The 23,767-nt window shown below is 39.8% G+C and overlaps 3 protein-coding genes across 4 annotated transcripts in view; 1 reads left to right on the top strand and 2 right to left on the bottom strand.

Annotated features, from left to right (window-relative positions):
• The window catches only part of LOC124167907 (dynein regulatory complex subunit 7), a 306,013-nt gene extending 298,146 nt beyond the window's left edge, over nt 1-7,867 (bottom strand). Inside the window, exons 1-3 of the mRNA XM_046545975.1 lie at nt 7,547-7,867; nt 7,324-7,471; nt 6,414-6,539 (exon numbers count right to left, since the gene is read on the bottom strand). Of these exons, the coding sequence (XP_046401931.1) occupies nt 6,414-6,539; nt 7,324-7,471; nt 7,547-7,797 (525 nt within the window). The 5' untranslated portion in view covers nt 7,798-7,867. The remainder of the gene's footprint in view (nt 1-6,413; nt 6,540-7,323; nt 7,472-7,546) is intronic.
• Nucleotides 3,142-6,244, top strand: LOC124167909 (inner nuclear membrane protein Man1-like). The gene is made up of 2 exons (XM_046545976.1): nt 3,142-4,245; nt 4,745-6,244. The coding sequence occupies exons 1-2, from the start codon at nt 3,957-3,959 to the stop codon at nt 5,533-5,535; spliced, it is 1,080 nt and encodes a 359-aa protein (XP_046401932.1). The 5' UTR covers nt 3,142-3,956; the 3' UTR covers nt 5,536-6,244.
• A 342-nt stretch (nt 7,868-8,209) lies between the features above and the next one.
• The window catches only part of LOC124167906 (autophagy-related protein 2 homolog B), a 54,074-nt gene continuing 38,516 nt past the window's right edge, over nt 8,210-23,767 (bottom strand). For both annotated transcript variants that reach the window (XM_046545974.1, XM_046545973.1), the window contains exons 29-38: nt 21,149-21,251; nt 19,316-19,477; nt 15,349-15,516; nt 15,088-15,250; nt 14,297-14,675; nt 12,380-12,532; nt 11,330-11,451; nt 10,145-10,299; nt 9,305-9,448; nt 8,210-8,786 (exon numbers count right to left, since the gene is read on the bottom strand). In XM_046545974.1, the coding sequence (XP_046401930.1) occupies nt 8,550-8,786; nt 9,305-9,448; nt 10,145-10,299; nt 11,330-11,451; nt 12,380-12,532; nt 14,297-14,675; nt 15,088-15,250; nt 15,349-15,516; nt 19,316-19,477; nt 21,149-21,251 (1,786 nt within the window). In that variant the 3' untranslated portion in view covers nt 8,210-8,549. The remainder of the gene's footprint in view (nt 8,787-9,304; nt 9,449-10,144; nt 10,300-11,329; nt 11,452-12,379; nt 12,533-14,296; nt 14,676-15,087; nt 15,251-15,348; nt 15,517-19,315; nt 19,478-21,148; nt 21,252-23,767) is intronic.

Here is a 23,767-nt window from a genome sequence, read left to right on the forward strand (position 1 = left end):
ATATAATTTAGACTTGCTAATGCACCTACGGTTCAATTAATTTTCTTGAGTTTGGCCACATAGAATTTTAATGCCATTATTGCAAAGGCATGAACGCGAATTAACTCCCAAAAGGGTGGGGGACCGCAGTTCGAGAGCAATCACAAAGCCCAGAAAACAAGAAGAAATCAAATTTAGGTTGAATTAAAAATGGAGAGTCAAGAGATAAGAGTCGATGATTCACTAAATTAAATTTTTCGCACGTTTCCATCGTTTCCATTCCCATCAATTTTTACACAAGTAAATATTTTAAGGAATGAATGTGAGGCACTGTGTAAGGTTCACGAATTCATATTGTGCAGCGACGACAGAGGGACATAAAAATTACTTGTACGTTCTACACAATATATATTGTATATTGACACCGACCATTGCTTACTTACCGTTACTCACACCATTATCAAGGCACTATGATAAAAGAATCTATCTACATCTGGATTATGAAACAAGTATCGAAACCATGGTTAGATACAATTAATATTCATTGTGGAACGTACATAGTAATTTAAACTTTTCAAAATGAAAGGCATTTCACGAAATGAAACCCAATTTGGTTGAATGTGTGGCATTGAGGATATTGCAGGAACTATTATTGTTTTAAATCCAACGATTACGAGAGAAATATCCCAAAAAGTAAAATTTAACTGTAAATCAGTTATCTTTACGATGCGAATGAGAGGGTTGGAGGGAAGAGCTTTGAAGAGGAAAGGGGGGTTGGGAGAATAGAAGAGTTCAGGACAGGGAGGGAGGAGGAAGGAGGAAAAAAACACGGAGGAGTTAGGGTGAAAGGGAAAGCTTTTGGGGGATATACTTGCGGGAGGGGCGGTTGGAGACTTTCGTCCCCTCCGAAGAGCGACTCTGCGTCTGAGGGCGAAATGTACTGCGCAATCCCTCCCTCCCTCCCTCGCCCTGCAATGCCCATTCATTGAAAACGCGCGGATTTCGGTTTCCGTCAAGTATAAGCTCAATCCTTCCCCTGCAAACGCCGCGCGCCGACAATGAGTGCCACGGATTTCTCGGGATGCGGGTTAGGAATCGCATCATTGTCTCCAGGGAAACAGAGGCCTTAGAGGGATCTTACCGGTTCGGACGTCGAAAGAAAAATGTTTTCATCTGAAAAACTAAGTAAATGACGACTTCACGGAGATATGGATATTGCGCTCTGCCGACTGCCTTTAAAAAATGGGCTTTCAAAGTCAATTCAAAGGAAATTACTTTTCAAATCCAAAATATTCTCCATCTTCCCGCTCTATTGGCGATGCCTGTATTTTTTGCATTAAAAATTGAACAGGAACTGGCATGTATATTATCTTTTAGATAAAAACCCTTTTTTTAGGTGCATCCTAACTTAATGATAAAAACGAAACCTGGGCATCGAATCATACAAATTTATTATTTAATAACATATTAATTCTGTACGTAGAGTTCAAATAATATATAACGTTTGAAAATAGCACTGCAGTCGACTCATACTGATATCAGTTTCAATTGATTGATTTTAATGTTAAAAGCCTGTACGGTACGCAAACGAACTCATACTCATATGTGAAATATGAGGATGTCACTAGTGAACGCAGTATTTTGAAGCGACATCAATTCGTTGTAAATACAAAGAATATGTCATAAACAAGTACGTTTTCCATTCCACAGTCACGGCGGAAACTCCTTAAATAACAAAACATTTCCGGCGTCCAACAAAATGCATCACCCAACCCGCCTTCGCCGCGGCATTGGATCCACCTCTTACCTCACTCCATTCGCCCAACCTCCTCCCGACGGAAAAATAGCGGAACTGAAGCGAGCCAAAAAACTATCGGTGAAAACGTTCCGTGGGGTTCTCCCGATTGTCGCCGCCCTTCGGGAGAACCTTCCCTTATTTTTTTCGATAGAAAGGGGGATAATTCACGTGAAAAAAAAACGAGCGGACAAAAAAAGGATAGACCGAAAGGGAAGTGGGGTTTATGTTCATCACGAGCGCAGCGTAAGTATGACGGTGGATGAAATCCGGGGCGTCTTTCCAAGAAAATAAGTCTCCGAATGATTTGCACTTAAATCATGTTGTTACAAGCCCACAAACATCCTGAAATAACAATTATTGTAAAGCCTTTGGAGGAAATGGTTCCAAGAAAATGTTCTTGGTGTAACTATCAATAACGTTCTTATCATTAAAGAGTAAGTAGTCAAGTAAACGGACATACAGGAAATGCATCTTACCTTGTTTGAATTTTGGCGAATAAATAAATAAACATTTAAACTGACTTGATTCCGAAGTGACTTTGTGGAACTGCATTCTTGGTGAATGGATTGAAAAGAGACTTCATATATTATACACAATATTATTAACCTATTTAATGAATATATACATCAAGGCGAATAGTTAAATAATACCAAGTGTAATTTCTTAATTATAATTGAATAAGCTCAAAAAAATGTACAGGCAATAAAATTAATTTGAAAGCAAAAATAAATTCTTAGCTAATTAGAAAAGAATTTTAGTAAATGGTTAAAGAGAAAACATACTTTAATAAATGGGGTTAAATTGCTCGGTATACCTAAACTGCACCTAAGTAACTGTTAAGTTTGCAATAACAGTCATCTTTAAGCAGTAATTCGAGCTATCGCTGTAACAATCCCTCGGGAAGGCGAAAAAAGACGAGAAAAAATGACGGTGCGATTCGGGGCCTAAGACACGCAACGCGAGGTGCGCGCATGTTCAAGGGGTTCTCTCGGATCGTCGTCGTTAGCGGTATATCTCCCGGCGGCGGCGGCGGTAGGTGGACGAAGGGGGTGGCACGCGAGGAGGAGGGGGGATTTGCTGCCAACCAACCCCCCCTTCTCAGAGAGAGAGAGCTAGGAAAAAAGTTTGGAGCCGACTCAGCGCCGGCACAGCTGCCGCCCGCCGCGACCGCCACCCGCCCGCCCCCCGCACTAAAAACCCCCCCCTCGCCCCCGTTGCCGTGGTAACCGACCCGCACCCTCCGCGCCCCGCCGCCGACACGACCCCCCTCCCACCCGAATCCTAGCCACACCACCGCTTCTGCCGCGGGGCAGTGTCCACCCAGGCGAGCCGGCCGAGGGACGGACCAGAGCCAGTGGGCCAGTGGGGTTATTGATCGGGACAAAAGGAACAACGGGGGGACCTCCTCCTGCCTGCCTGCCTTCTCGTGAGAACACACACAGACACACGAAAGGAGAGTCCTTCAGAGACCCTTCGACTGCCGAAGCTCACGGTCGCTGCGCGCTCTCTCCGCGAGACCCCGCAACTCACTCCGCGAGCGAGGGAAGTTTTGGGAAAACGCGTCGCCGCTTCTATCGGACGAGCGCGCTCTTCATAAATCCCCCTTCTTCCCCTGCATATCGGCCCCACGCGAGCGGAAGAAGAAGTAGGGGTAGTATTACTACTTCTCCACCCCCTACTCCTCACTCTCTTTCCTCCCGCTTGGTAAAAAAAAGTTAAAAAAGTCCGAGCGCAATTCGAACGGGACGAGTACGTAACATAAATACGTACGCGTACGTAACACAAAGGAATTCAGTCAACCCGCTTTTCTAACTCTCTTCGCGTGTCGCGCGGCGTGGAAAAAGAAGAGGATCGCGGCCCGCCCGTCGCCGTCCGCTGATTGGACCTCGTTTCGCGCCAATGCGAGCCCGTGGGTGGAGCCAGCCACCCTCCCCCGTGTAGTCGTCCGCGGCGAAGGACGGGAGGAGAGAGCAGCAGTGTGTTGGTGGGAGAGAGCGAGAGAAGAGGTGTGAGAGAATCCAGGAGAGTCGGGAGAGAAGAGGGGTGTCTTTCGTCTGGTGAATCGTTGCAAAGAAGGGAGGGCAAACTGGAAGGGTCCCTGGAGTCGCGTGTGCGCGCCGCAATTGAATTCGTGAACCGCGAGTCGCCGCGGTCGGCGTGGCTCCGCGGCGGCGGCGATATGTCCATCAAGAGGATGGCGCCCAAGCGCCAGATCCGACAGCTCTCGGTTCAGGACAAGCTGGACGCCATCCAGCGGGTGAACGATGGCGAGTCCAAGGCGTCAGTGGCGAGGGACATCGGGGTGCCCGAGTCCACGCTTCGCGGATGGTGCAAGAGCGAGGACAAGCTGAGGAACTTCGCGGTGAATGAGAAGGACGAGGACAACGGCGGTCTGCTGGCCGCCAGCCCCCTCGGACTTGTGGTCGGGGATGGCGGGCCCTCGAGGAAGCGAAGCCGGTCCTCTCTTGGTAAGCTGAAAATTCTTGACATGCCCTTCGTCATATGTGGCGAATGGGAGGATGTTGTACAAGTCACCGTCATATCAAATATATATATCGTTACTCTTCCTACGCTGACTAAGTCTGTTGATAAGAATGTTCCTTCCCGATGAGTAATGTTTTGGAAACTCATATTGGCTGCTGTCGCGGTTGTAACTACTACCTCTGTCGTATTACTTCATGATTTAACATATTAACTTGGCTTGAAATCATATTTAAATGTGTCAATATTTTATTTGATATCAGTTACGCCGCAAATTATCGTTGATATTTATGCCGCGTGGAAAGATTTTGTTTATGTGCATGATTCAGGCAGTGATCTATGAATGTCAACTGGGACCTGGGTTTATTTTGGAGCTTGCTCTGCTCTATTCATATTAACTTAAGTTAGTGTTTTAACCTACTTTTTGGTACACTTCGACCAAAATTTTTATTAATAAGATCATCTCTTTGACGCTATCTTTTCTAGGTGACAAGGATCCTGAACTGGATGAGGCCCTCTGGTTCTGGTTCCGCCAGCAACAACAACAGCAGCAACAACAGCAGCACCAGCAAACGGCGACGCATCTGCCGCATCAAAACACCCTCCCCGCCCACCAGAACAACACCCCTCAGCCGGCGCACGTGGGTGCCCTTTCCTTGAGCGAGCAGTTCAAGAGCGCTGCCGCCGCGGCTGTGGCTGCCGGCGGAGGAGTCTGCAAGGACAGCGTGGCGCCGGAACGCAAAGAGGAGGACGTGGTGACGGCGCCCGTCGGTGGCGCCGGCCTCACCGGCATCGGCGGGGGCGGTGGAGGGTGGTTCTGGAAGTGGTACAAGCGGTACGGGTTGGCCACCTTACCCTACCACCCAACCGCGGCTGCTGCGGCCGTTCCTCCGACGGTCTATGGACGGTCGCGGCTTGACGGATCGACGGAGGGCGCCGTGGACGCGACCAAGGCTTCGGACGCAGTGGGGCTGAAGGCTCTGGGCATCGGCGAAAGTGTGACGACGACCAATGGGGAAGGGGGCAAGAAGCGGGACCACCACAGCGACGAGGATGACGAAGACGAGGAGGAAGAGGACGAGGAGGACGCTCCGCCGTCGGCGGCCGTCGCGGTTCAACACGGAGAGAAGTTCCTCAGGTGGCTGGAGTGTTGCTCGGACCCCAGTGTGACGGCACTGCAGATCCTGCAGTTCCGCTACTTGCTGAACAACGTGAGGGCGTGCGCCGCCCGAAGGGCCAAGTCAGTCAAGTCGCCCGGTGTGATAAAGCACACGTAAATCTGTGAGAGACCCCAGTGTGTTTGCGTGTGTGTTTGGATGCTATGAACCGATGTGATGTCTAAAACAGTGTGTGTGTTTGGGTGTCTGTGCTGCGTGTTGGTCGGCTGGGAGGTTTTCGTGTGTGTTCCCCTCTACATTTTATATATAATAAGAAGAATGGAAGAAAAATAAGATAAACCTCTTCGTCGACCTACGCTTTCCTTTCCGCACCAATAGAAAAAAAGGTTTTTTTCATGTGTGTGTGGGCGGACTAATTTACACTAAGTACAGTCTTCGACTCTCAGGGGATGAGTGGCATCATTTCTAAGTGTTGTCACTCGGTTGGAGAATATTTTTCAGTCACTCCCTCACTACAGAAAAGTCTGAATTCGTTTACTCATATTATTATTTGAAGGATTTGTGCTCGGCATTGTAGTCTCGTACTTTTCGTTGCATAGCAATGTACCGCAATCACTAAAATGTTCGCTTAAAATAATTATCAAATACTGTTAGTGGACCCTGTGCTTGTTCCGAGATTTACGTTCAGTGTAACACTTCATTCAAGTGATTCAAATTTCGTGTACTGGAAATCGCGTCTTCATTCGTAGATTGCACTGCCATCTTACTGGAATTAATGGAGCGACATTTAAACGGGTTGTATGCGAAGCATATTTCTCATCAGTACCTTGTGTGAGATTTCGATAATTTTAGTGATTGCCGAATTTGTCCATGAGGCGAAAAGGTTACTATGCAATATATACATATATATTTGTTATCATCTGGCGCCGTGGTAGTCTTTATTTTAAACGTGACGGCAAATTGCACTTAGCTTACCGTGAAGGTAAGGAAATTCCTCGGTAAACTTAGATAGAGTATTTATTGCTCGTGGTACTTACTATGGAAGTGAATCTTTCTAGAGGCTTATACGTGATGTGATCTGCCACAAAATTGGCACAACCCTGCCACGTGTAGAACTCTGGATAAGGCAGCATTGTTGGTCGTATTGCTGTGCACACCATTTTCTGTGAAAAAGAAAGATGTACAAGCAGTTAGTATTTAAATGGTTGCTGATGACAATTGCTAATTTCCATGAATGAAACAGTAGATTACTGCTTCTGTTCTATACTCCGGACATCACCGAGCACTGCGTGACGTCTACTCATTCCTATATTCGTAAGAAGTAACTGTGCATACTTCCTATGTTTTGAAACGAGCTATATTTTATACATGTTGTACATAAGCTACATTCCCTTAATAACCCTACAAAAGACTTGAGCTTTCTAAGTGTTATCTATTATTCCTTGAAGGAAAAAGTGTGATGGCAGGCCACTGAGAGATTTATGATATTTTATACACCATTCTTTGTGAATTTATTGATCTTCCATTATGTTCTCTGTGAGTTTTACGCAATTCACTGAGATTATGAATATAATCTTAAATTTGGCTGCCTAGTAAGCTTCCAAAGAAATGGAAAATATTTTCAAGTTGCAATTTTTATTTCAAGTTTTCGTAATCTCGAAGAGGCTGCCAGATATATTACCTCATAAATAGATCACGGATAATAATGAGTGGTTTTTCACTCGACTTGTATGTACGAAGCCAAATTTATGTTGGATGACTTGTGAATTTTTATATAAAACTATATGATATGAAATATGTCTTTCATTGTCTGTAAACCCTCTTCACTACCTCGGGAAAAACACTGATCTGGAGAAGTATAATTTAATACTTCGCCATGTTCAGCAGAAATTCGGAAATCGGGTGATCATTGCCATGGGTCATATTAATCAAAAACATTGAGCCTACCTGTACTCCACACTCATTTTCCACTGCCAGGAGTAATGGCTTCCTTTCGATATGCACGAAATGATACTGCCTCCTAAAATTTTCTGCATACCACAAAAGCAATTTCTCTTTGTTGTTGTTGGAGCAATAAGACTCTGGAAACGTGTCACTGTGATTTGGAAAAATAAACGTGAATGAAACGAAGGACGAGGGATAATCGTTAATTCCCCTTTTCATCACCTACCTTTCTGCTCGGCCTTCTAGAGGCCAGGTTAAATGAATTAAACCCGATTCAAATGCAACTTCTTTCAAATGTTCAATAGTGATGTTGACTATGGTGACATCTTTCACCTCCTCCGCACCGGGAATTTCATTAGAAGACGTGTCTAACTCCTCTTCACCCTCCAATTCTTTTCCTCCGTCGTCATCTCCGAGTGTTGAAGGTATGTCTAACTGCTCTGTTTGGGTACTACGACGTCCCTCATCGACTGACATGATTTCGAAGGTAACTACTTCGCACAAGCTAAATTTGAAATGGCTTCATGGCTTCAATCAAACAATAGCTAATCGCTTAGCGTAGCCATGCGTGAGTTTGTTTACATCGTTTACATAGCAACTGTCTCCGTAACCAGAAGTATCGAAGATAGCAACGGACACATGGAAACAAGGGGCGAGGAAACTGCGTCAGTAGGACCTATTTACGAGGAATGGCGATTTGTTGTGAAATACCATCATCGAGAATTCAGCTGTGGGAGTTCATCTAAAATTATGGTCATTAGAACTCATTAGACACTCTCGATCTAAGCCTGGGAGACCAATTCCTTTCATTGATGAATTTAATTACCTCATGCCACCTGTTACCCTTATACTGTTGCCTAGGGAACTCATATTAATCCAAGAAAATCAATTTTAAAAGCAATCATAGTTTTAATTTCAATATTAAAAATTTGACAAAAGGCAACATTGCATTTACAGCAATAAGTGATATATATTTGGCCACTGCCTCTTTGAACATTTATTAACAGGGCAAAACAACATAAAAAAAACTATAAAAGTAGATTGTATGAAAGCATGTGAACAGTCTCTGCAGTCATATATATATATATATTTAAAAAATTACATCACACATTGTAGGGTGGGTTGACCATTTGCCAATAAGCAGTTTTCAAACATTCACTTACAGTTCATCATCGTTTCCATTCATTCACAAACCATACATTCACCAATCACATTCCAGATAGAAAATGCTACAAGCTCTCATCATCTGGTCTCCACTTCTGCACATCTTCACGACGTGCATCTGGAACAAGCTGGCTTCTCATTCCACCAAGCACATTTGATGTAGCCTGCGAGGCTAACACTAGAGGGCGAACTACAGTTGGAGGAATCTGCCTCAAAACACCACCAACTGCACCAGTCACTCCTTTGTTTTCATGTTCCTCACTAGCCACTCTCACAATTGTTTGAGCAGTATCACCAAGTCCCTGTAAAGAGAAAGATTATCTTATTATGATATCAACTCGTTTGCCTGTGGCTTTTATATGAAAAAATTGTGCAAGACAACCCTAATAAATTTCATGAGAAAACTAATTATACTCCACACATTGATAAGAATGTTAGGAATCATCATCAGAAACGAAAAATGGCCAGTACCAATAATTTATACCACAAGGTTCATACTAACTCCCCATTTTCAATTTTTCTTACTTTTCCCTTATTTCAAGTCCAAATTTTTTTTATTTCCTTACCACCTTATCAAAATCAATGTATTACACAGGAATTTTATGAAAAAATGCAGCAAGGTACACAGTGAAATAACATCAAATATCACCAAATTGGCACTCTGTAATGCTGCCCATCTACGACAGTACAAAACGTACACCTCACCACTCGAAAGCAGCAACACTCCACGTGCACAAATATGATTTAATTTTTAGTTTTACCTCTGAAGTTTCTCCCTGACCTTTATCTAAATTCCCCCACAGAAAACTTGGGTACTTGCCTCTTTGACAAGAAGATATGCATTGGCCATGCCTTCCCTAATGTCTGCTGGTTGATACCTCCTGTGGCAATCTTTCCTCCCGGGGAGCCTCCTCCTCACACTAGGGCCAGGTGAAACCATATCATAGGCAGTTTCTGCGGTGCTCTGGAAATATGGAAAGGTAATTTTGATTGATTCATTAATTAATTTTCATGATAATTAACAAAGGAGAAAAATTACAAAATTCAAATATACATAAAATTATAATTTCATTGCCCACACTGCACAAGTAGATAAGAGAAATCTGATAGCTGATCACGTTCAATTTCTTCACTACATAACAAAAAATTGGGCATGTATGGAGTCATGCGTAAAGATTTATCAGAAAGAAAAGATAAGGTGTCTATTGATAATGAGGGATTTGATCATGATATGTAATTAGAAGAATTCAAATTCAATCATGATCACAAATTAATTTTTTAGGATTCAATTTTATTTTGAAATTATTTTTCAGTCAATTAAAATTCAAGTTATCCATAAAATGTTCATAGCATTATACTAAACCTGATTAGAAGAAGTAAATGAAGGTCAAAGAAAGAAATAAATGAAGAGAAGTAATCAGCCAAAGATTTTACAAAAGCACTTATCATGTACTTGGATCCACACCTCGAACATGAAATGACAAAATACTTGACATAAGGTGAAGATATTGAGTCATCAGAAAAGCATTTTCAACGGGTGCATTGAGTGGATAGTCACCAGAGTGTGAAATTCCCAAGAATATGGATCAAATATACAGGAAGTAATGTTTAACTACACACATAGGTATATTTATTTTGGAATAAATAAAACTACAAGTACCTGAATAGCATTGACTAGGCGACTGGTAAGTTCAAGAGCAGCCATGGCAGTTGAAGTGGTAAAGGAGTTAGCACCTCTCTGCAACCCACGGACAATTCTGCCATCCTTCTGATACTGTTCTATTGGCATCCAGAAGAGATCACGGATTCCCTGGACTAAATTTCAAGTCAAACATGGGTATTGTAGATTAATTCACTATCACGTCTAAGATAATATGAACACAGAATACAAAATAGAGGCATATTGAGAAAGCAAATTGAGAGTATTTACAACCCATGGCCCTCACCTCCATTGAATGTTGGATTAAATTGATTTTGGCCAAGGATGCCATTTTTTTACCATACATGGTTTTTGTGATTACCTTTAACATTGAAATATGTAGCAGTTTTTTTTAATAAAAAAATTAAAATTAGTTGCTTCCTGAATTTAATATTAGTTGCTTCCTGACTGCATTAATGTTTAGGCTTAAGTATAGACAACACATTGCAATTTATGCTGGCTTGGTATTTGGAGAAGGCGACCGACAGCCGAGGTCGTTAGTGCCATCGGTTAGGAGGGACAAAGGGAAACCCATTGATAGCACAAGCCTACTCTTAATGAAAGATGCGAAAGGGACCATAGCTTAACATCACAACTGATGGATGGAGTGCTGTACTTGAACTGCCCTCTATAAAGCACTCATGCAGGGATCAGGCAATATTTGAAAACTCCACAGCACCTCCAGAATCTGAACCTGGATTCACTGGGAGGGAAGCCAATGCTCTTGCCAATTCACCAACCTTATCTCACAAATTTATACTTGACACTATTTTCTCTATCCCCGGGATAAAAACTTGAGTGATATTTTTTGACCAGCGACATGTGTAGGGCTAAATACTCAATTTAACCCATTAAATCTCACTGGATTTATAATTTAAATGATATATTTTATGAATGCCATTCATAATGCCGTATTTCTCTGAATATAGTCCCCCCCCCCCCCCTAATTTTGAGGCTTCAGTTTCAGGAAAAGCTAAAAAAATGCGTTTGAATATTGTCCCCCCCTTTACTTTTACCACGGGCATTTTTGGAAAAAAGGGGGACTATATTCACACATATACGGTATCTTTGTATGCAATTATAACTGCTTACTCAATGAATTAAACCTTCCAATTAGGATGCCTTTTAACCGAGAGAACTACTTACAGAGTTGAACTAACGAGTGCATGGGTCCTACACCTCCTAAAAGACTAGGCAGTTGATTCCTCTTGATATCTTGCAACCATTCAGTCAGCATGTAACCAAGTAATTTATCAAAACCTAGTAAGCTGCAATGAAGAGAATTTCACATTAGAAAATTTATTTTTCAATTATATGGACTCTAAAATAATTTTTGGAGAAAAAGACTATTAAAAACACTAGAAAATATAAAATAAATGTTAAAAACTCTAGATAGCTCTTAATATGTATGAATTCCTAGCCCATCATCTCATTTCAATTGATTATTTTATAACGAGGACATCCATGATATTTTTACTGTCATTACTTACGATGAAAATATTCATCACTGGACAGGAAAAATGCCATCAGCAACTGGAAAGCATTCTTTTTCTATAAACTGTTATCATTTTCCCTTGATAATTATAATTTATTCTATAACTATCAGGCAACCTATATTGCTCGGGAAGGATAGTACCCAGAGAAGTGGGAAACTTGGAATTCGTAATGACATAGCGGGATTTCTATGTTTTCTCTTTGAGTGTGTCAAGAGGCCTGCCTACCTGGCACGATGTCCAAGCGCAGAAGTTGAATGACTATTCGCAACAATCGGTAATGAGAAAACAATACAAAGGACGAATCAATGCAAACAAAAGTAGTACTACAGGGTTTGGGAGCATGAGATACACCTATGTACTACCTTTGGTAGCAATCCGTGCAGTCATATGGAAATGCATAGCAGACAGACAAACAGATATTCTCTTTTATACCCATAGATGGATATGACTATTCGTGTTAACTAGGAGGTTTCTTCAGAATAAATGAAGAGGTTAAGCATTAATTTAGCAGAAAGGAGTAGAGGGTAATGATTTTTAATATAAATGACATTGAGAAATGATCAACTAAACAATATGAAAAGATGTATTGTTGTTAAGTAAGTACTTCAAGAAGGTTCACATTGAAACCAACAGATAAACAGATATATATCTAGGTATTCATATCCATAGACACAAAGAAAATAAACCAAGTACATCTTACCCATGACGGTATGAAAGGCGTTTCAACCTTATCTCAGAGCAGTTGAGCTGCCCAAGGCCCATTAAAAGACCAGCCAACGGGCCATGGGTCATGTCTACCCTTTTTCCATGATAATCCAAGCGTATGGGTACATCAGGTGAAAATATTAGATTCCTGTAATTGAATAAATTAAATTACTTGTCGTGGAAAGATTGTGATTCATAGAGATTAATGTAATAAATAAATTTTAATCCAACTTTTAAATCTTCAAAATATTCAGTGAATAAAAATTATACAGATAGTAGACCTATGCCGTACTCTTATGTCGAAGAAATACTTAGGAACTGAGGCAAACAATAACAGAAAAGATGCATCTGAAACAATGATAAATTTAAAAAAAAATCAAAACTACAGAGGTCATTCATGCTATGAAACTACAATGTTATTATTCGGAAGAAAATGAATGATAGGTGGCAGAGTTTTAATGAGGGATATGTGGATCAGGCTATCAACATAAAAAGTTTTCATAATTTTAGGAAATTATATGATTATTTTGGAAGCATGGTACCATGAGGGGTAGTCCTTGGCTTCTGACAGAGGTATCCTGCATTCAAATCTTGGGAGAAGTCTTCATTCATTCTTAAATTGGTTTGGTTAGATTGATGGTGAAGCTCATTCCAAACTAAGCTGCAGGAATTTTAATAACTCACACATTCAGGGTATAGGAGCCAGTTCACAGTCTTGCACCACCTTGCACTTCAATGATTTTACTGTGAGAATGTTAGAAGGCTCTTCCTGGGATTTGAACACAGAATTAGGTATGGGTGCCTAAATTAAATATTTGCAGGTTGCATCTGGATATATTTATTTGCGGCAAACATTATCTGCGAGTGGCCACTCCGATGTTCTTTTCAGTGCAAATTAGTCCTACACAGTAAAAATTTGAGTTCCAAAGATAAAAAGGGCCAAACTAAGGTTGAATATAGAGTATTTATTCTACTACCAAGTATATTCTGAGAAATGCATTTCTAATAGGGTAGTTTCCTTCATCAAAGAAAACGAAAGTCATTGATTGCTATTCGTTACCCACCATTACTGTATTCATAATATACAAATTATTTCCTTTTAGAAATACCGGTTTAGACGAATGGCAATGGTCCATTTTTATCCTCATTTGAAAAGGGCCAGGTTGGCGCCCATGCGATGCCATCCACGTGACGTCACAGGGACCTAGTTTCTATGCGAGAAGATAGGAGTTATACGTCGTCTGAGGTTACCAATGCATGCATGAGGCGCAGAGCTCAGGGAAACATGTCTTAATAATCACTTATTAAAACTGGCTAAGGTCGGAAAGTTTTCTTCATTTGATAAGGTATTAATAATCCTTATTTCAGCCTAGCGCTACCAGCCAGCAGGGTACTCAGCTACCCGCTAGCAGCCTGCGTCGTATCAGCGCTCAACTCGCCTCAAGGTCACCTCACAAGGCGGCAGCGGGAACCAGAAATACGTCACATGGAGAGATTTTCCGACATTCTTACTTATGCGTCGCGTTTTCGCGCGCTAGAAAATTTTCACTTTTCATTTAATCGCGAAAAATAGATATCGTCATTTAAAAATCTAAAAGCGTGAAATACGTACTCCAGGAGTAATAATCTTTCGATTTAGGCAATAAAAAAATAATAGGAAACCACCCTATTGTCAGCTGAGTGGGTGGAAGTGCAATAAAGTGGACTCGTTTTCAGTGTCAGCAGTGCTCACTACTACCCAGGGCCCTACAGTCATAAGCCAAGTGCTCTATACACTCAACCTTAACAACTCCAACTTAAGGCTGGAAACTTTGGGGAAACACATAATTTTTTATTTTTCAAAATATCTTGGGGTACTTTTCACCATCTTAACTTGCTAGACCCTTTGACGTAATCAGAGATATGGTCATACCTGAAAAATATAGGGGGTGAGGCTGAGCCTGCAACTTCACTGTCATCCAGTATTGGCGAGACAAGGTCAAGGGAGCCTTCCTTGGCCTTGGGCCGCACCACAGCTGCAGGGGATTTCTTGGGAGACTCCCACTCTAGGGTAGACGTGTCATGGCTCTCCTCTTCCAGCAGAATCAAGGGCTTGCTTTGCAGCCCTAGCTGACCCTCACCCTGCACGCGCCTCTCCGACGACAGTGCCTGAGACTGCTCCTGGGCAGCACACACTGTACCACCAGATGCTGTGCCTTCCATGTTCACCACCATGACTGGAACCTGATGCGTGGGAGTGTGGCGGGGAGTGTTAGGAGCTTGCAACCCTGGACTGGCTCTATCAACTTCTTCTGCATAAAATCAAAAGAAAAAATCATTCAATGGTAGAATTGTGTAATTCGTGAATGAAATATCCAATTAAACAATCAGATCACTTTTTTTACATAAGGAAAACAGCAATCCTTTACTTTTAATATTTTAATAACAATTAAGTTCTAAAAATAATATATACATGGCCACCAAGGCTCCGACAAAGACCAGAATAATCTGCAGAGACATTATGAAATAATAAGGTCTAAGTGCTATTCACAAGCTTATAATGGATACTTCAAATAAATGTGGTATTTGCAGATTTAAAGACGGATTTGTGTCATTATCAATGGTAAACTATCATAAGTATTTGTGCAGTGAAATCTACTCACACTTGAAGGTCGAGCCTAATCAGATCTAATTTTTAAAAAACAATGCATTCTTGACACTCACCTTCCTTCAAAGATCCACCTGAGAGTTGACAAAAAAAATTGTGCAAAAAAAGCAAAGAATCTTGGTCAATGTTTAAGCGGAGGGGTAATATGGAAATTTTCAAGCAACATTCCTGTACACCCAGGTTTGGATCTGGGCGAATGTGGACTGCTTTTATCACAACCTATGAAGAATAAATACAAGTGGTATTAGATTAAATGATGTTTGACAAATATATTTTCAAAGTTAATTCACAGATATGTAGTACCACTAAACACTTGCCATATTTGCATGAGATTGCCTGGGTTTTGTTTCACTGGAATATTGATAAAGGAATTTATTGATTTCAGATGTTGCTAAACGATCACGAATTTCAACATCATGGACTAGTATGACTTGTCTGGATGCCTCTTTTGTATCATCTGGATAAACCTCATGTTGGAAACGAACCTATGAAAGTAGAATTAAATAAATTATTAATAGCATTTCAGATAAAAGTTTGGGTAAATGTACAAACACATTAATATCATTAACTTTCACAGTAGTTCAACAAAATAACAATTCAAGTACTGAATTGAGGGAATTTTATGAGGTCCATTGGCATATATCAATATATACAGAAAAAAAAATTACGTAAAAGTTATTACTGTGAATTAATATAAAAATCCTGTATAAATCACTACACTAGTGTTTGCACCTTGGCAAAGAGTGGGGATCAATATTCTCCAGTAGGTACTATATATTCAGTTAATTTACAATTTGCAGCCAACTTAATTTACCACCATGTTAAATGAATATTTATAGCTGGAAAGCCTAGAACTGACTGTAACCACAAGTTTGCAAGAATTGACAATAAAACCTTCCACCTACTTTTCAATTCAAGAATTGTTTTTTTGGGTTAATTTGGGGGGTTTAGTGCCTTGACTCATTTTGGTGCATGACAGTTTCGGATGCATTCCAGCTCCCATCTTCGGATCCAAAAAGACCCAAAGATAGGAGCTGGAATGCACCCGTATCTGTCTTCCACCAAAATGAGTCAATGGGGCATTAACCCATACAACAATTATCAATTTAATTGATGAATTCTTCTTGGGTTCTCAGCCAGGTTAATTCTTTCGTACAGTTTAATAATATAATTTAATATTTTCATATAATTTCTTTTAATTATCAATTTATTCACATAGAAGCCTCGGTACCTACTTTTTGACTTGTTTGATTGAAGTCATGATTTACAAAGACCTACACACCACACAGCAGAAATTTTGAAATAAGTTTTTTTCATACCTTTGGAGACACTACAGCTGTTGCTTCTATTTTTTTATAAATGGATATTACATACACCAAAAAACATCTATTCATAAAGAAAATTTGAAGTCTTTGTTAGCTTTGGAGATGTGCAGAGAAATAAGGTATGATCCAGAACCAGGGGGGAAAATTTTATAAAAACAGGGTACTAAGTAATTGGTTTTAAACTAATTTTAACACTTTTCATAATCGAAAAAACTTAATTTATTTAAGAAGTATTTTGTAAATTCATGATTTTTCAATATTTTATTTTATGAAGGAAAGTAATTATTTTATATTTTGGGGAGTCTGGACCCCTCGGAACCACCACTGCAAATTTAAATTTGCAAATCAGATTTGTGTGGTGTGGCAAATTTAGGTATACCAGGACTAGCCAAGGTGAAAACTTTACAGAGAAAAAAATCATAATGCATAAATTGTGCAAAAATTCCCCAGAGAAAAAATCGATCACCAAATTCCTGGCTTCGCCACTGGCTAAAGCACTCGTCCAGATATTGCGAGATCAGGGTTTGAATCCCGGTCAAGGCAAACGATTTTTTCTCTGAGGAATTTTCTCACAGCTTATACATTACGGGCAACTCATTAAAGTTTTCACCATGGCTAGTCCCAGTACACATACTTAAATTAGACAAGAGCAAACACCTCTTAGTATTCAAATCTCAAGTTTTGCACTCTGGCTGTGATGCTGTGCACACTTTATGGACTGCTAGTCGCATAATATCCTCATTAGAGATGGCAGTTACTCCCTCAGTAACGTATGGAAACCCATATTGAATAAAATCCGATTGGCTAATACCAAGGACCAATCAGAGGGAACCTGATATCCCGGCACGCTAAATAAGGCGAACACCTTCTGAGACATGACACTCAGCCCTGAAGATGGAGTACGACTTGTACCCCGAAACCTCGGCAGCCGTGAAGGAGATTACCCGGTGGAGAACTCGAATAGCCTTCACTACCAGCATACGCCGGGAAAGCATCCAATCTTTTTTGCTGTCTACTGTGTTTCAATTCCACAGCAGTTCGAAAGCACATACAAATCAGTGGTTACAAAGCAGATATATGACAGTTCCAAATGGCTTACACAGCAAAATTTTTTCCCTGAGTAGCTTAACAGGCTAAAGCACTCGACCGAAAATCGGGAGATCCAGGTTCAAATCCCAGTCATGGTGAATGATTTTTTTCTCTGTGGAATTTTGCACAATCTGATCCCCAAATTTATGGATTTAAAAACAAAATTACCCTGTAGGCAAGACGCATACCACCCAAGCACCCGTAAAGCAAATTTTTGGCTATGTGTCTGCTGGGAGGTGAGCATGCAAGATGCAGCTGTGGGCAGGGGGGAGACAACACTCTTGATTGCTGTTAACATTACTGCTGTCAGTGGAGGGCTAAAAGCAAAAAAATGAGGCAAGCTGCTAGCAAGGCAGTTGCAGGGAAGAAAGCATACGTGCAGGACGTGGTTGGTGAAGAACAATACAGTGAGTCCTCGTTTAACGTTGTTGATTCGTTCCTGAAAAACTCGACGTTAAGCGAAACAACGTTAAACGATGCAGTGTTTCCCATAAGAAACAATGTAAAAAATTTAAATTGGTTCTTAACAATCCATTTCTTCGTAAAGAATCCAGAATTTCCCGGGCGAGAATCCAAGGAGGCCAATTATCGGAGCCGTAACTTTAAGCAGACTTCGTGACCAATCGGGAGACACCTGAATCAGGCCAAAATGAAAAAAAATCTGAATCTGACACTCGGAAGCACGAGGATGAAGGGCGAGTCAATTTTCGTGATGATATGAATTCTTTAACACGGCGGAAATCGCGAGAAATATTCATTACCGATTATTCACTTCAGCATGATAACGATTCATTCGAAACGAAACGAATTTCCATAACGAAAAGGTTGGGACGTAGGCATTATTAAATGAAATATAAAAACTAAAAAGAAAGTATTTTAATGGCGAAACATCGATATTTTCAGTAACAGAAGAAATTTTAATTGTAAAAACTCGACCTGCAAACCCAACACTCGACCGATCTCTCCAGCAGTTGCACCTTCTTCAATTCTTTTAATAATACCAAGTTTTTGTTCTAATATCGCCGTTTTTTCGTCACGTCAGAAGAACCACCAGGATAGCCACTCTTCTTCGTGGACATTTTTTTCGGTTGGCATCAGAAAAATATACGGATAATGGGTAAATGAAGCGATAATTATTCGCTTGGATGCATATTTAACATACGCTACCCACGCCAACCTTTTCTGTCGAACGAAAATTACCAATCGCATTAATATAGTAATATTTACTATACATCAGATGCGCTTGCGTCCTATTCGCCATTCATTTTTTTTTCATCGCGCATAATTTGAACAACGTTATCGCGAAGCAATAACGACGTTAAATGATCAAGGATTTCAATTTTTGGACAACGTTATCGTGAAACAACGTTAAACGGGACGACGTTAAACGAGGACACACTGTAAATGCCTCAGTTAAACCTGCCATTCCTTCCATTGACCCTTGACTGACCTAAGAGTGCTTACAGATGGGTAATTTGACGAATAAAAATTTGTGAAAAGTGCAATTTTTGAACATTTATAGAAAAAAAGTTTTCAAGAGAAAATCATTTTGATAACATTTTTGAAAACTATAGCAGCATGTTTATAGACTAAATTTTTTACTAGCTTTGCTCATTCGGTTTAGGTTTTACAGGGACACAAATATGGTAGTTTTGAATAACTTGAATGAAGGGCAGAATTTTTCTGTGTGCCTCATTGACTTCAAACACTCATATCTTGGAAAATACTCGCAATGGGTCTTTAATATTTTGGATTCTTCTTAACTAAGGTTGAAACTAACAACAGGGAAAAAATTATCAAAATCTGAGATGGTGGGCGTGGGACCCTGGTTGAGGTGACATGGAATGACCCAATAGTAGATTTTTTATACCTTGTTCAGCTGGAGTTCCATCAGAATGTTATGTCGTCTTCCTGGCCCACCCTTGGCCTGCCAAGTGGGGGGCTGCTGTAACTTGCTCTTGGAGGGAGATGAGGAATAAGGCAATACAACTTGGGGTCCGTGTCCTGATAAGCTACCATCAGAGTTCAGCTTCTGGAAAATAAATAAAAACAACTGAATGAGACAGAGAGAGGAGAAATCTTGGGAACTAGTCGTGTGCCAATCAGGGATTTTCATTTCCAATCAAAATGAATCATATCTCTGTAAAATGTTTGGTGTGTTACATCTCTCTCTACAATTATGTTGAGTACCATATTATGCTGAATATGGCCTCCCCTCTTTATCACCAAAAATCTTTTGGAGAAAGAGTAAATGAAAGGGATTACACTCAAGTGCAAGAGATTAATTTCTCCCAAAATTGTATCACTGAATTTGAAAATAACCAAAATAACCCGTAAATCAAAACTAAAAGGACCAAAATTCTGGCACTTCCACGTAGGGAGAGTCACATTGAAGAGCTTACATGGCCTGGATTTTTTAATTGATACATGAATAAGTTTGGGAAACAAAAGAGTCAATATTTAAATAGCAATGGCACTACGCAATACAACACCAAAAAGAAGTCATTTAAATGAATGTGCTATTGTTGTTGAGCATTGAAAATATTAACTTAAACATTGCTAATAACTCAAAAAATTGTGAACAGGGACAAGTATGAAAACCATATACAGCGTTATAGTTCAGTTGGTAGCTTTTTATGGCTAATGCAGACATTTGGACATACCCCAAAACCTACCCCAAACTACCTCAAACTCATGAACTAGCTTGGCAACAATTGAGCACTACGCTATATATTCCAATTTTTGAAATCACAGCAAAAAAAGTTATTATTTTCCATGGGGTCAGGTTTCCCACTCATGTATTTAAGATTATGAATAAAAGAGGAATTAAGTAGAGAGGTATTATGATTCAGCATGTTTGGCCTAGACTTTGCAGTCATTTTGCTACCAAGATTTGTTCAAAATAAGAGAATCAAATCAAAATTGATTACTTCAAATGTAACTTTTTGGAAATATTGACCATTCATGATGGAATAATAAAAAATATGTAATTTCCTCAAAAATTATAAACCTGCACAATGTATTTCACCATGCAGACACATGCACATGGATATGGATTGTGTGATGTATTGTGCAAGTTTAAAATAAAATTTCATTGTAAACTAAAAACTTAACAATATTCCATCAATAGAGGTCCAAAAGGTCAAGGTTGCATTAAAATTGTTCTCTTATAGATATTATTTACATTCATAGAGACATACTTATTGTCCCAATTTGTCATTTCCAAGCTTAATCTGCTAAGTATGAGAACAGCAACATATTCATCATGTATCAACATTAAAGAAACTAATAAAAATTAACAATGAAAAATAAAATTATAGGGAATGGTTTAGACAGATTTCCATGACATGGAGATGACAAAAACAGGAAGAAAAAATTAAAATGGGATAACATAATAAAAGATGCTATCCCAAAGAGTGCTCATTTATGACAACAAATATGAAATACAGGCCAACCTGTAATCTATTAGTTATTTTCCTTATACTTAATAGTCAGTACATTCACATTTTTTCACACAAGTTTTCATATCTTAGCTCTGGGATCTCAAACAACCCATACAAAAGAAATATGACCGCTATGATTTGCTGATAACCACCACCGATGATGTATTTTGATTAATTGCTTCTCAAAATTATTACACACTTACATATAACACTCAGAGAAACTAATTTAATAAATAATTTAACAAAGGATTCTGACTAACCTCTTGATTACCAGATTTGTAATAAAGCACACCTCCACTGCCCAAACCATAACTGGGATTGCTGACATTTCGACTATATCGCACTTTGTTACCAACAGAGGTCCTGGAACAAGTGACATGAGGTTAATGGCAATTATGAAGGAAAATTGGATGTTTGACAGTAGGCTCAACTACAATTTTCAATACTTTTCACATTCTATGTACTAGACTTACTAATCTCCTCAACCATTTTAATACTGAAATATAAAAAAACACCTAAAAAACGATCGTGAACAATTCATGCATTTTATTATTATATTCCGAAGAAATTTTTTTTATGAAGAGTAAAGAAAGTACAGAAGAATCTCTTTACAAAGTCAAAGGAATAAAACCAGTTCAAAATATCCCACTCTTCGATGAAAGGGGCTGCAATTCCCAAAGAAAGGAAGGATAAATCTTTGTTAAATTGAGGGAGAGTCATTGAGGAAGAGAGTATGAGTCATGTTAGGCCATTTCCAGACAGCCAGGTTTTTCCCAGTCCACCATTCATGGTTCACCGTTAACAATCACTGGCATGGCTGAAGCCCCTATACCATTTATGAGATGAACTGCTCATGCTGCATTACAGTGGTGTAGCGAGGGAGGGGGTCCAGACTCCCCCAAAACATAAAAACACAATTACTTCCCTTCATAAAAGTAAACAAAATATAGAAAAATCTAGTATTTACAAAAGATTTCTTTAAAAAACAAAGTTGTTTCGATTGTGAAAAGTATTAAAATTAGTTTTAAACCCTCTCTGTTTGGTACCCTGTTTTTCAAAAATTTTCCCCCCTGGTTTTGGGACTTTTTGGAAAAAATTCCTGGTTATTCCACTGCTGTGTTGGATGGAAATGTGCACTGAAGCACCCACAGCAGACATTTAGTGGACAGTTTAATGCCGTCCATGGTGCAGTATAGTCTGATGCATCTGTAGGCACACGGACAAATTTAGTAATTGCATCATGTCATTCATGATCCACAACAAAAATTTGGATCATATGAAAGCAGCTTTAGATATTTCTGATAACTAAACATCCGAATTCCAAATTAGCAGAAGATTACAAGATTCGAAGAAATCTCCATTTTGTCACAGAGAAATGCTGTGCCCAAGGTCATCATATCTTTGAAAATTGGGGTAGCAACTGGCTTTGACTTGTTTACTAAGAGGCATTGATGTGTAAACATGGGTAATAAAAGAGGACAGTGCAAAAGTTTGTAATATCTAAGGCCAAGGTTATAATGACATTGGCTCTGGCTGGATTATCTATGCACCTTCAAATGGGGAAATTGGAACTTTTCAATTGCCCCGTGGGACAGCTCCCTCCATTGCCATGGCCAATCCATGAACAACTTAACTTAGTAAAATCGAGAATAATCACTCAAAGCTACGGCTACATAATTCAATAAGAAATAAAATGGAGGTTTTGCAAATTGGAGGTTCTTTGACACATCTTACCCTATTTGTATGACTGAGATCAGGAGACTAGTTTGTAAAATGGCATCCATTTGGCTCCCATATAGGACATTCTACAGTAAAAGGGTTAGGGTTAGTGACAAAATACTATGTACTTCCCAAGATTTCCATAAAGGAGATAATCTAAGGCAAGGATACCAACCACATTTTATCAAGGTTTGTTTTGCGATGGTGGTTGGCATAACATGGTGAAACTCCTTCATGATGCACAAAGGTTAAGAAAAGACTGTTTCACAAAATAAAATATATTTGCGACCGGTTTCGATACAGCGTATCATCACCAGATGCTTCCTTCATGATTCAACCTTCATGATGCACAAAGGTTAAGAAAAGACTTAGCTGTTTCACAAAATAAAATATATTTGCGACCGGTTTCGATACAGCGTATCATCACCAGATGATGATACGCTGTATCGAAACCGGTCGCAAATATATTTTATTTTGTGAAACAGCTAAGTCTTTTCTTAACCTTTGTGCATCATGAAGGTTTGTTTTAAAATATTATCATACTACTTGGGCCAGACACCTTTCCCCTACGTTTACCTACCCCCACGATTCACACAAAGTGATTCCTTTTACTGACAATCAACAGGTTTAAAAAGCAAACCCACAATACAACGCAAAGCATTGGAGCGACTAGAATATGTGGTGACGGACTCCAAGAATACCCCAAGGGGAGGAAACTAAAAAGAGAGAGTAGAGTAACCCTGCAAAAAGCTGGCACAGCATGACATGGTTTCAATTACAGCAGCATTAATTCAATTCATTAACCACTCCTCAGGATGGGGAAGCCCACATGAGTAATTGAAAAAGACAGAATCATGATCATTTTCCGAACAATCGATTAAAACTTTAGCGGTCCACGTTTATAGAAAAATGGTACTTATAAGCGGCTCCCCATTCTTGTGGGTTTGTCAACAAAATTTCACCTCCACTGCTGGAGGTCTCTTCAGAAGGAAATGGCTCACACTGTTCATTAACTGGTATTTTAAGTGGCTACGAATTGGTGGGGTAAATCGTCTTGAATATTCTATTCATAAAAACAGGAAGCCATGAATTGATTATAGCTCTATTAAAAAGTGGAATGTTCAAGAAGAATAACCTCACCCCCTACCAACATTCATCCC

This window comes from Ischnura elegans, chromosome 11 (genome assembly GCF_921293095.1).
Source record: "Ischnura elegans chromosome 11, ioIscEleg1.1, whole genome shotgun sequence".
In the NCBI taxonomy this organism is placed as follows: Eukaryota; Metazoa; Arthropoda; class Insecta; order Odonata; family Coenagrionidae; genus Ischnura; species Ischnura elegans.

Bases quoted from the DNA above. Each gene is read 5' to 3' on its own strand.
- LOC124167909 (XM_046545976.1), top strand. From the start codon at position 3,957: ATGTCCATCAAGAGGATGGCGCCCAAGCGCCAGATCCGACAGCTCTCG. The intron at 4,246-4,744 runs GTAAGCTGAAAA...TATCTTTTCTAG, and splicing joins GCGAAGCCGGTCCTCTCTTG to GTGACAAGGATCCTGAACTG.